Raw genomic sequence first — 13,550 nt, 5'->3', positions numbered from 1 at the left:
AAAAAACCCTGTACCCTTTAGCTATCTCTGCCTCTAGCCCCCTCCCTCACTTTCTTGCCTCTCTTCCCTCCACTTCTCCAGTCCTAGGCAACCACAAATCTACTTTCTGTCTCTGTAGATTTGCCTATTCTGGATATTTTCTATAAATGGAATTGTAGAATATGTGGGCTTTTGTGGTTAGCTTCTTTCACTTAGCATTCACTTAGAACCTTTCCAAGGTTCACCCATGTGAAATCAAAGCTTTTTTTTTTTTTTTGAGATTGAATCTTGCTCTGTAGCCCAGGCTAGAGTGCAGTGGCGCAATCTCGGCTCACTGCAACCTCCACCTCCCTGGTCCTGGTTCAAGCAATTCTCCTACCTCAGCCTCCCAAGTTGCTGGGATTACAGGCATGAGCCACCATGCCAAGCTAATTTTTGTACTTTTTAGTAGAGACAGGGTTTCGCCATGTTGGCCAGTCTGGTCTTAAACTCTTGACCTTGTGATCTGCCTGCCTTGGCCTCCCAAAGTGCTGGGATTACAGATGTGGACCACTGCACCCAGCCGAAATCAAAGCTTTTTAAAACAAATTTGATACTCGGGTGATTATATTAGTGTAGCTATGACAAAAATAAATCAGTGGCTCTTTAAAAATTTATATGGTAATTTGGGGATTTAACTTTTTTTACACTTTTTGTACTTTTGTCATGGAAGAAATGTTGGATAAAGAGTAATTTGTCAAGTCTCAACTAATTTAGGTTTAATTCATGCTTTGCACAAAAATTTTGTGTTTAGGCTGCTGAAAGCCTTCACAAGACCATTGTTAAGAGGCGAATGTCCCATGTGAGTGGAGGAGGATCCATAGATTTGTCTGACACAGACTCCCTACAGGAATGGATCAACATGACTGGCTTCCTTTGTGCCCTTGGGGGAGTGTGCCTCCAGCAGAGAAGCAATTCTGGCCTGGCAACCTATAGCCCACCCATGGGCCCAGTCAGTGAACGTAAGGGTTCCATGATTTCAGTGATGTCCTCAGAGGGAAACACAGATACACCTGTCAGCAAATTTATGGATCGGCTGTTGTCCTTGATGGTGTGTAACCATGAGAAAGTGGGTCTTCAGATACGGACCAATGTTAAGGATCTGGTGGGCCTAGAATTGAGTCCTGCTCTTTATCCAATGCTATTTAACAAATTGAAGAATACCATCAGCAAGTTTTTTGACGCCCAAGGACAGGTAAAGTGTTCTCTTCTTTTTGTTTCACCTTTCCCTATGAATAGGTTGACTTGTTTGAAATAATGAAGCCTTTTTCTTTCAGAATCTTTTAAATTAGGTACTCATAGTTTTAAAAAATTGCCAAAAAATTGCAGAAAGAAGAGTCATCTCAGTGTAGGGGCCAGCTTGCTTCTTAGGAACTCTGGTGTGTAAGGGTGCCTGAGGGTATAAATGCCTTGTGTATGCATATGAGTGTCTGTGTTTATCTGTATGCTTCTTTGGTTGTGTGCCTGTGTACCTGTTTGTGTGTTTAGGTCAGTCAATTTCATCTCTCTAGGGGGTATGTCTTCTGTGCATTGATGGCAAATCATTAATGTATTTGTTCTTTCTCTAGGTTTTATTGACTGATACCAATACTCAATTTGTAGAGCAAACCATAGCTATAATGAAGAACTTGCTAGATAATCATACTGAAGGCAGCTCTGAACATCTAGGGCAAGCTAGCATTGAAACAATGATGTTAAATCTGGTCAGGTAAGCGTTCTGCTGAAATGTAGCAGAAACATTTTAAGAGAGAAGCAAAACCTCTTACACATTGATATTGGTAGTAATTGATAAACTAATTTGCCATTCTTTTACTGCACACAAACTAGGGTGTGACAATAAGGTAACCAGAAGTTGTGTATGTTCATAAATATCTTAACAAAGATATTTGTGAGATAAATATCTTATTGTTTTCAAACTTACATTTAATTCATTTAACTTGACAACCAAAGTATTTTGAATGTCTTCTCTTTTGCATATATCTGATCTTTTTTTTATTGTTTCTATGTCTTTATAGATATGTTCGTGTGCTTGGGAATATGGTCCATGCAATTCAAATAAAAACGAAACTGTGTCAGTTAGTTGAAGTAATGATGGCAAGGAGAGATGACCTCTCATTTTGCCAAGAGATGAAATTTAGGTGAGTTCTCAAAAGAGCAAGGTAGAGTCTTGTAAATCTTAATATGTTAAATGAAGTACAGAAAAAGAGTAAGTATCTGGTTATTGGTAGAAAGGAAGACAAAAAAAGGAGCAATTTACATGTTTGTTTTTCTCTATATCTCTCCTCAAATTTCCCTAAGCTTTGTGTCTGTGACAGTGTTCCCTTTTTCTAAAACTGTGCTATACTTGAGCTAAGATTTGATTCTGTTTCCCATCTGATACCATAACTAAGGGCCATTATGGAGGCTAAATATCCACATTGCTTGTTCCCTTTTGATTTTTGTGTCTGTGATAGCAGTATCTCTTTTATAAAGTCATCATGTCACCTAGGTTATCTGGCAAATTATTTACACTATAAGAAATCTTACATGACTAGACGTGTGTGTGCATGTGTGTGGCTTCAAAAAAATTGTTTGCTGTTTGTCTTTTCTCCATCATTCTATAGGAATAAGATGGTAGAATACCTGACAGATTGGGTTATGGGAACATCAAACCAAGCAGCAGATGATGATGTAAAATGTCTTACAAGGTAAATAAGAGAATGATCTATTAGTGGGTTTTATTGTGAGAATGTTACTACTTCATTACAGCTTTATACTTGTATTTTATGCATATTTAAACTTTTTAGATGTGAAACTTCTGTGTTTGAAATATATAAAGACACTAATTTTTATTACTACTTTTTTTGACTGAGACTCACTAAAAATAAATGTGAGAGAACAATATGTTTGGGAAGTTAGTGTTGTCAGTTTATGAAGAATAGTCTACAGTTATTGGGAAATAAGATACATAAAGCCTCACATTGAATTTATGTTATGATTAGATAGATAAAGATAAAGGTATTATTTGAGGAACTCATTGTGATGAATCTTGCGAAGAAATAATTGATTTTCTGATTCAAGCACTAGAGACAAAAAAAGGAAGTAATTAAGTCTGCTTTCATGATAAATACTTATTGACACATATCGGAAAGTGATAAAACACTATGGACTGTATAATAAGCATTCACATATGTTTCTTTGACCAAGCCTAGCTTTATAATACAGTCATCTCTCAATATCTGCCAGGGATTAGGTCCAGGAACCACTCCCCAAATCCCTGCCCACACCTCACTCCCATGAACATTAAAATCCACAGATGCTCAAGTGCTGATATAAAATGTCATAGTATTTGCATATAAACTATGCACATCCTCCCATATACTTTAAATTATCTTTAGATTACTTATAATACCTAATACAGTATAAGTGTTATATAATATACCATATTGCTTAGGGAATAATAACAAAGAAAAAAATCTGTACATATTGAGTACCTATGTACAGATGAATTCCTACTTTCCCCCCCCTCCCAATATTTTCAGTCCATGGTTTATTGAATCCATGGATATAGAACTCACTGATACAGAGGGCCAATTGTACATACTTCTGACTTAAGGTAGTCATTTTGCCAAGATTACTATGTAGAAAGTTAGTATTGCCTTCTCCCCATTTGAGATGTTTTTGTATTTTGGGGTCTGCATATTAACTCAAATTATTTGGGTTGTGCTAATAATTTGTTTAGTGAAGTAGGTAGTTCCAAAAGTTTATATCTGTTAATAGGAGGTTTATTTGAGGGGAAGTGAAAGAACCTGAAAGATTTCTGGTCTCTAATTTTTTTTTTTTTTTCCAGAGATTTGGACCAGGCAAGCATGGAAGCAGTAGTTTCACTTCTAGCTGGTCTCCCACTGCAGCCTGAGGAAGGAGACGGTGTGGAATTAATGGAAGCCAAATCACAGTTATTTCTTAAGTAAATTTCAGTCACCAAAAACCACAAAGCAAAAAGCAAATAAATCCCCTTCACACACACAAAAACAAAGAATATTCCTCAAGACAGAAGTAGAATAGGAAAATAACTGTGTTTTTTTATTTTTAAAGAATATATGATCAGTAAAATTTTGCTTATAATAAAACCCAGATTGTTTCATTAAGTGATTTACAAAAGTGACATTGTCTAAGCTGTCTGGACCACAAATTTTATATACTAACCATCAAAAGTGACACATTTACCAGGAAACATTACATCTATTTGATGCTTATGTTATGAAAGGTATACTAGGCTATATCAGGTAAAATCATGTCCAACACAGCACACTTCATAATGAGCCTGGCTGATTATCCCGAGAGAGGAGAGAAGCAGTTAACTGAGGACCAGTCACACCATGCACATGTGATTGTTTTGGAATGTCTGGTTAGCTTTCTAGTTGTTATGGACTTTGCTATGTAAAGGTCATTCTTTTTATTTCTCAGATACTTCACATTATTTATGAACCTTTTGAATGACTGCAGTGAAGTTGAAGATGAAAATGCACAAACAGGTGGCAGGAAACGTGGCATGTCTCGGAGGCTGGCATCACTGAGGCATTGTACAGTCCTTGCAATGTCAAATTTACTCAATGCCAATGTAGACAGTGGTCTCATGCACTCCATAGGTGAGATCAAATGAAAATTTCATATAGTAATACAAAACCTAGAAAACTGGCATGTAAGATAAGCAAAAAATTACTCCAGCAAGGCCATGTTAGTAATTTGCATCTGTTTGTCCACACCAGGTTTAGGTTACCACAAGGATCTTCAGACAAGAGCTACGTTTATGGAAGTTCTGACAAAAATCCTTCAACAAGGCACAGAATTTGACACACTTGCAGAAACAGTATTAGCTGATCGGTTTGAGAGATTGGTGGAACTGGTCACAATGATGGGTGATCAAGGAGAGCTCCCTATAGCTATGGCTCTGGCCAATGTGGTTCCTTGTTCTCAGTGGGTAAGTGCATAGAGTAAGTGGGGAGGAAAAATGCCTAGTACATAGCAAATCCTTCAGAATATATTTGTTCAATAAATGTTTGTTGAATGAATTGATAAAATTTTAGAGCCAGAAAAAGTCTTAGATGTTTAGTTAGGTGACTTTTCAGCTGTAGGGAAGTGGTTGGCACTCCTAGACCTGACTAGTGAGTCTATATCATTTTATCCCACTGAAAATTCTGTTTGAACACTGATTAAGAATCACTGATCTACTCTGGTGTCTTCATATATTTAAAATAAGGTGGTTAGGTTAAACCTAATTTCAGTTGTTGCAACGCTGGAATTGGAATCCACGATTTGTGCCTGTTTACTGCCTCCAGTTTGCTGTACTTTTTCCCGTAATGTGTTATACAGCTTTTTAAAAATGTAAGCACTGTATTTTCATTCGATATTATGATATTGTTTGTTTTAAACACCAAAAACATCATATGGCTATTAGGTCTCTTAATTTAATAAAAAATTTTCCTAAAATCACATCATTCTTAATACATGCTAAAACATTGAGAAGGGTTTTTCCTTTCCAGCAAAAGTATATGTCCTTCCAGCAAAGGATGCTTGCTTTTTAGTGTACCAAAAACCATTTCAGTTATAGTAAATTATAACTAATAAGATAATCTGTCATTGTAAATTTGTTTCTTCTTAAAGCTGTGGGATCATATTTGTTATATCTGTACTTAAAATTCAAACTCCTTATTCTGTCTTACAAGTCTCTACCTGATCTGGGCCCTGCCACATCTCTATCATCATCTTAGGCCATTTTCCTTCTTGTTCACCAAAGCCATACCAGCTACCATTCTGTCCCTTCTTTGTGTTAGACTTGTTTCTGCCCTAGATAACCCTTGCTGTTGTTACCACCTGAAATGTGTCTCCTCTGGTATTTGATTTTGGTGAGAACACTTAGTATGAGATCTGTAGGTACAAAGCTGCACTGCACATCTCTAGAACTTACTTTGTATAACTGAAATTTTATACTCATTGATTAGTAACAGCTCCAAATTATTGAAATCTTCTTGAAGCCTAAAATTAGTTCACAGATGTTCAAATGTTTTGAAAATGGAAATTCTGAATTTTCTTGTTACCACCTGCCTATAATTAGCACTCAAAATACTCAGTAATTTTCTTAATAATTGTTAATTTCAAGTAGGTTTAATTCATTGAGTTTTATATTAAAAGACTTTGAGAAGGAATTTTCTATTAGGCCAGATCTCATCTATCACATTATTGTAATCCGGGGACCAGGCAAGAATTAGAGAGCTATGGGCCATGATCCTGGCCTTTGTTGTTAACTGCTTGAGGATTGAGGCATCTTTTTATGGCTACCCCCATTCTCTATACATTTCTTCTTATGTGATTAAACAGTGATTTACTATTAGATCATTTTTCTTGAGTGTACCCAAACTGCTTTAATACAGGGAGTTATAAAAGATGTATTTAGCTAATAGATAGGAATTTCAGCCCTCATCCCTATCCCCCTAGCTTTGTATGTAAATCTGGCTGATCTCTGGGTTCTGAATGCCCAATTCCTTTTCTTCCTGATTTCTCAAAAATCCTATAGTCTTTCTATTTTTGTCATATCTCTGCCTAGTCTATGCTCAGTATTCAGAGTTTCCCTGACTATACAAGAAAAGAGTAGAACTCTTCTGATCATCAGTCTTACTTCTGATCTGTGTAAATGCTTGTACAAATCAAACTAAACTCTTTGCTGTCATCTTCTATTTCTGCTCTCTTTCATTTTGTGATACAATTTGAGTTGAATCCTGGAGATTTTGTCTGCTGGTAAAGCCTAGGCCTCTCTTAATAGCTTTCACCAGTTGATCCTTGGAATTAACAGCTATTGTAGACATCGTGTATAGTCATCTATCATAAACAATGTACACAGATAAATCTCAGGAGAAATATTAATCAGTCATCATTTTAATTTAGCAAGGGGTTGTCAACTTTGGGTTTACATTTTTGCTACTCTTCAGCTTTCTCCCTGAGAACAAAAATGGGATTGTTTGCACTAACCTGATTTTGTTTTGTTCTCAGGATGAACTAGCTCGAGTTCTGGTTACTCTGTTTGATTCTCGGCATTTACTCTACCAGCTGCTCTGGAACATGTTTTCTAAAGAGGTAGAATTGGCAGACTCCATGCAGACTCTCTTCCGAGGCAACAGCTTGGCCAGTAAAATAATGACGTTCTGTTTCAAGGTTTGTATTATTCATTTCATGTGTGTGTGTGGTAAGGTATGTCAAGTAATGTACAGATTGTGCAGAGCTGACTGTCTTCTTTTAAGGTAAAGTATATGTAGCCGACATAATAAACTCCTACTCATGCATTTCTATAGGTATATGGTGCTACCTATCTACAAAAACTCCTGGATCCTTTATTACGAATTGTGATCACATCCTCTGATTGGCAACATGTTAGCTTTGAAGTGGATCCTACCAGGTTTGTCATCTTTTCACATAAAACTGCTTTTTTTTTTAACTAGCACTGCATGAAGCAAGGCCCTCATAATTTCTCCCTTTGATCATTAAAATTAGTTTTTAATTATAAAAGTTATATGCATATACACTTTAATTTAATGATATATGTACATTTTTTTAAGGTGTCCTTTTTTTTTTTGCCTTAGATCCAGGGACAGACTGGAGAAAAGTGTCTTTGACTTCCACCTCCAGAGACTGTTACTTGGCCTCCAAAAGTGCTTGGATTACAGTTTAAACTGCACTCTGGGCCAGATGTGGTGGCTTATACCTGTAATCCCAGCACTTTCGGAGGCCAAGGCAGGTGAATCACCTGAGGTCAGGAGTTCAAGACTCGCCTGGCTAATATGGTGAAACACCACACTAAAAATACAAAAAAAAGAAAAAAAAAATAGCTGGGCATGGTGGTGCATATCTGTGAAGCTTTTTCTGCCTGTTACCAGATACCACCCGTACATACACTACCCACAAACAAAAAAATATGCTTTGTTCTGTTCTGCACACTACTATTGTAACAATTTGTTTTATGAGTTTAGCTCCCCTCTAGACTGTTGGCTCTTACACATTTTTACATCTTTATATCCTTCCATGAGTATTTAGCATGCTATCTGCCTTAGAGTGAACATTTTATAAATATTTGTTAAATGAATGAATTTTAACTATTTTATGTTTGCTTTTTCTAAGGCACATGTTAAGATGTTCTTGTCTTTCAGTTAGCACTTTATTTTTTACTTTTAAGTTCAAAATTTCTTGATGGTTGTTCTTCCTAAATAATTATTATTTGGCAACTGTACATTAGTTGACATTTATGGCTCTGCATTTGCTGAAGTATCAACTGTGATATCTATTCAAAACTCCAGCACTAAGCTAATTTTTGTTAAAATAGTTAAAAACTTAAGAGCAGTATTTTATGTTTTAATTAATTTATTATTATTATTTATTTTATTTTATTTTTTAGTCCCCACCCCTGCTCTGTTGTTATTTTTTTTGAGATGGGATCTCACTCTGTCACCCAGGCTGGAGTGTGGTGGCGCCATCTCGACTCACTGCAACTTTCCTGCCCAAGACTCAAATGATCCTCCAACCTCAGCCTCCCAAGTACCTGGGATTACAGGCGTGCACCATCACGCAGGGCTAATTTTTGTATTTTGGTAGAGATGAGGTTTTGCTATGCTGTCCAGGCCGGTCAAACTCCTGGACCCAAGAGATCCACCCACCGTGGTCTCCCAAAGTGCTGGGATTAGATGTAAGTCACTGTGCGTGGCCAAAGCAGTATTTTTTAAAGCCTCGTATTTTCTTGCCATTAAGCACTTTTGGTTTTTTTTCTTGACAACTTCTCATGTCTCCGTTTTTTTTTTTTTTTTAACAATTATCAAGTATATATAATACATTATTACTGATTATTATGTTAATTTTGTGCCCTACAACTTTATTGAATCTTATTAAGCAATTTTACTTTCTAAAGATTAAAGAATTACTTAGTGAGAGAGTGAACTAACTGCCTCAAAGAAATCTGCTATACAAAGTGCTGTGGTCCAGCTAAGAGAACTAGATGGCAGACAATACTCAGGTTGCTTAAAATCAGACTGAGGCCATCTGACATGCAAAGAGCTTGAAAGTCAACACTCCCATGTTCACAACATGAAAAAAAGCTGAAAAACTGAAAATCAGTAGCTCTTAGATCCATCAGAGAATTTAGGTCCACTCCAAAAACTGAACAGACAGGTAAATACAGAGAATCACAGCTTAACAGGAGAAGCAGCTTCTGGAGCGGGTTACTGGTAGTAAAGCTTAGATCTTAATTGATGAATTGCTGAAGGCTGAGCATTTCACACTCCTGGGGGCCTAGTCTTAGAAAAACTCCTGCACCTTTGTGAGTTTTACTTCCAGAAGCCTCACCAGGCTCTCATGGTGAAGATAGAAGAAAAATCCTTATGCTTTGCAGGGAAGGGAAAAAGTATCCATTTAAAAATATACCCACCGTGTTCTGTTATCCCTAACAAAGGTCTGCCTTCAGGAGAAATTACTTTACCAGAGCTTTATTTGACTTAGAATTCTATTAGCCACCTCCAGCCCCCTCTAGCATTTCTGTAAGAAGAGGAGAAAAAAGGCTAAGAAACTCTTTGCAGGTCACACTTTAAGGAATTTGGCTCAATAAAACAATGGAGATATAATCAGATTATAGAGTACTTCCCTTCCCCAATATCCCTATTAATGGGGAAACTCAGAGACAATAAAACAGACAAAAATAAGGGCACTGGAGGAAATGGACAGCTACAGCTATAGTAGACATTAAACATAACCCAACTTCTAGGCATTAACAGAATGCCTCATACTAAAGGCCTATTTACCTCAGCTCCTATTACCCAATGCATCTTGTCTGGCTTTCAACAAAAAATTACAATGCATGCTAACCAAGATGAAAAATCAGTCTGAGAAAACAAAGCAAGCCTCAGACTCAGACTCAGATGTGGCAAGATGTATTGGAATTTTGGAATTGTCAAACTGAGGATTTAAAATAACTGACTAATATGCTAAGGGCTTTAATGGAAAATGGACAGTGTGTAAGAACAGATGGGTAATGTAAGCAGAGACATGGAAACTAAGAAAGAATCAAGAGAATGCTAGAGGAAAAAGCTATAACAGGGAGAATTCCTTTGATGGGCTTATCAGTAGTGTGCACACCGCTGAGGAAAGCATCAGTGAATTTGAAGTTAAATCAAGAGAAACTTTCAAACCGAAATGCAAAGACAAACGAAAATTAAATGAAAATGAAAATACACCTTGTCAAAATTTGTGGGCTGTAATAAAAGCAGTTGCTTAAGGGAAACTTAACAGTGTTAAATGTATATGTTAGAAAAGAAAATCTAAAATGAATGATCTGAGCTGTCACCTTAGAAAACTTCAGAAAGAAGAGCAATACCTAAAGCAATAAGGGGGAAAAATCAGAAATCAATGAAATTAAAAATAGGAAAACAATAGGAAAAAAGTAATGAAACCCAAAGCTGGACCTTTTTATTTTTTAAGTTTTACTTTTTTGTGAGTACATAGTATATATATTTATGGGATACATGAAATATTTTTATACATACAGTATGTAACAGTCACTTCAGGGTAAATGGGGTATGTCTATCACCTCAAGCATTTATCCTTTCTTTTTTTTTTGAGACGAAGTTTCGCTCTTGTCTCCTAGGCTGGAGTGCAGTGGTGCTCAGTTCACCGTAATCTCCACCTTCCCAGTTCAAGCAATTCTCCTGCCTCAGCCTCCCGAGAAGCTGGGATTACAGGTGCTCGCCAGCACACCCAGCTAATTTTTGTATTTTTAGTGGAGACAGGGCTTTACCATGTTGGCCAGGCTGGTCTCAAACTCATGATCTCAGGTGATCTGCCCGTCTCTGCCTCCCAAAGTGTTGATATTACAGGTGTGAGCCATCATGCCCAGCTTTCTTTATGTTATGAACAATCCAATTATACCCTTTTAGTGATTTTTAAATATACAGTAAATTCTTGTTGACTGCAGTCATCTTGTGCTATCAAATAACCAGATCTTATTCATATACTTCTGTACACATTAACTATCTCCACTTTCCCCTTTTCCATTCCCCACTACACTTCCCAGCCTCTGGGTAACTATCATTTTACTGTCTATCCTCATGAGTTCAATAGTTTTCATTTTTTTAGCCTCCACAATAAGTGAGAGCATACGAAGTTGTATTTCTTTGCCTGGCTTTTCACTTAACATCATAACCTCCAGTTCCATCCATGTTGTTGCAAATGACAGGATCTCATAATTTTTTGTCTGAATAGTACTCCATTGTGCATATGTCCCACATTTTCTTTATCCATTTGTTTGTTAATGAACACTGAAGTTGCTTCCAAATTTTGGCTATTGTGAATAGTGAGAGCAGCAAACATGAGAGTGCAGATATCTCTTCAATATACTGATTTCCTTTCTTTTTGGTGTATACCTAGCAGTGAGATTTCTGGATCATATGGTATTTTTATTTTTAGTTTTTGAGGAACCTCCAAATGGTCCTCCATAGTATTATACTAATTTACATTCCTGCCAACTGTGTATGAAGGTTCCCTTTTCTCACTTTTCTCCTTGTCACCATTTGTTACTGCCTGTCTTTTGGATAAAAGCCATTTTAACTGGGGTGACATGATGTCTCATTGTAGTTTTGATATGCATTCCTCTGATGATCAGTGATGTTGAGCACCTTTTCATGTGCCTGTTTGCCATTTGTGTCTTTTTTTTTTTTCCCAGACGCAGTCTTGCTCTGTCCCCGGGCTGGAGTGCAATAGCGCAATCTTGGCTCACTGCAATCTCCACCTCCTGGGTTCAAGTGATTCTCCTGCCTCAGCCTTCTGAGTAGCTGGGATTACAGGTGCCTGCCACCATGCCTGGCTAATTTTGTATTTTTAGTAGAGATGGGGTTTCACCACGTTGGTCGGGCTGGTCTCAAACTCCTCATCTCAAGCAATCCACCCACCTTGATCTCCCAGAGTGCTGGGATTACAGGTGTGAGTCACCAAACCCAGCCATGGACTATCTTTTTTTCATCACTTTATTTTCAGTCTGTGTTTATCCTTCTAGGTGAAATCTGTTTCTTGTAGGCAACAGATTGTTGAGTCTTGAGTTTTTTTGTTTGTTTTAATCCATTCAGCCACTCTTAGTCTTTTGATTGGAGAATTTAGTCTATTTACATTCAGTGTTACTGTTGAAAAGGACTTACTCCTGCTATTTTATTATTTGTTTTCTGGTTGTTTTGTGGTCTTCTCTTCCTCTTTTTCTTTCTTCCTGTCTTCCCTTTAGTAAAAGTGATTTTCACAGGTGGTATGTTTTTATTTCTTGCTTTTTATTTTTTGTGCATCTGTTATATGTTTTTGATTTGAGGTTACCATGAGGCTTGCCAATAATAATTTATGAACCATTATTTTAGGCTGATGGCAAGTTAGCAGTGATTGCATAAAGCAGCAAACAAGCAAGAAGAAAACTAATAAAGACTCTACACTTTAACTTAATCCCCCTACTTTTTAACTTTTTGTTATTTGTATATATACCTTATTATACTATCTGTCTTCAAAAGCTGTAGTTATTATTTTTAAAAGGTTCATTTTTTTAGTCTTCTCAAGATAGTAGTTCATATCACAATTACAGTGTCATATTCTGTGTATTTACTATTACCAGTGAGTTTTGTATCTTCAAATGATTTTTTACTGCTTGTTAATGTCCTTTTCCTTTTGATTGAAGAACTCGCTGTGGCATTTCTTCTAGGACAGGTGTGGCATTGATAAAATCCCTCAGCTTTTGTTTAGGAAAGTCTTTATTTCTCCTTCATATTTGAAGGATATTTTCACTGGATATACTGTTCTAGGGTAAAAGTTTTTTTTCCTTTGGCACTTGAAATATATCATGCCACTCTCTCCTGGCCTGTAAGCTTTCCACTGAGAAGTCCGGTGCCAGATGTATTAGAGCTCCATTGTATGCTATTTGTTTTTCTCTTGTTGCTTTTAGGATCCTTTCTTTATCCTTGACCTTTGAGAGTTTGATTATTAAATACCTTGAGTTAGTCTTCTTGGTTTAAATTTGTTTGGTGTTCTATAACCTTCTTGAATCTGAATATTGATATATATCTTTCTCTAGGTTTCAGAAGTTCTCTGTTATTATCTCTTTGAATAAACTTTCTGCTGCTCTCTCTACCTCCTCTTTAAGGCCAGTAACTCTTAGATTAGCTCTTTTGAGGCTGTTTACAAGGTCTTGTAAGCATTCTTCATTGTTTATTATTCTTTTTTTTTTGTCTCCTCTAACTGTGTATTTTCAAATAGGCTGTCTTCAAGCTCTCTAATTCTTCTGCTTGATCAATTTTGCTTTTAAGAGACTGATTGTTCTTCAGTATGTCAGTTGCATTTTTCGTCTCCAGAATTTCTGCCTTGTTCTTTGTAATTGTTTCAGTCTCTTTGTTAAATTTATCTGGTAGGATTTCGAATTTTTTCTTCTTATTATCATGGATTTCCTTGAGCTTCCTCAAAACAGCTATTTTGAATTCTCAGTCCAAGAGGTCACA

General features: G+C 36.6%; 1 protein-coding gene across 28 annotated transcripts in view; it reads left to right on the top strand.

Moving 5' to 3' along the window:
- Nucleotides 1-13,550, top strand: part of NF1 (neurofibromin 1) — a 296,867-nt gene that overhangs the window by 146,665 nt on the left and 136,652 nt on the right. For all 28 annotated transcript variants that reach the window (XM_078373889.1, XM_078373884.1, XM_002748206.7 and 25 more), the window contains 9 exons: nt 773-1,213; nt 1,587-1,726; nt 2,034-2,156; nt 2,622-2,705; nt 3,848-3,964; nt 4,465-4,646; nt 4,767-4,978; nt 7,045-7,206; nt 7,344-7,447. In XM_078373889.1, the coding sequence (XP_078230015.1) occupies nt 773-1,213; nt 1,587-1,726; nt 2,034-2,156; nt 2,622-2,705; nt 3,848-3,964; nt 4,465-4,646; nt 4,767-4,978; nt 7,045-7,206; nt 7,344-7,447 (1,565 nt within the window). The remainder of the gene's footprint in view (nt 1-772; nt 1,214-1,586; nt 1,727-2,033; nt 2,157-2,621; nt 2,706-3,847; nt 3,965-4,464; nt 4,647-4,766; nt 4,979-7,044; nt 7,207-7,343; nt 7,448-13,550) is intronic.

This window comes from Callithrix jacchus, chromosome 5, assembly GCF_049354715.1.
Source record: "Callithrix jacchus isolate 240 chromosome 5, calJac240_pri, whole genome shotgun sequence".
Taxonomy (NCBI): domain Eukaryota; kingdom Metazoa; phylum Chordata; class Mammalia; order Primates; family Cebidae; genus Callithrix; species Callithrix jacchus.
This window is presented reverse-complemented; position numbering and strand designations above follow the sequence as displayed.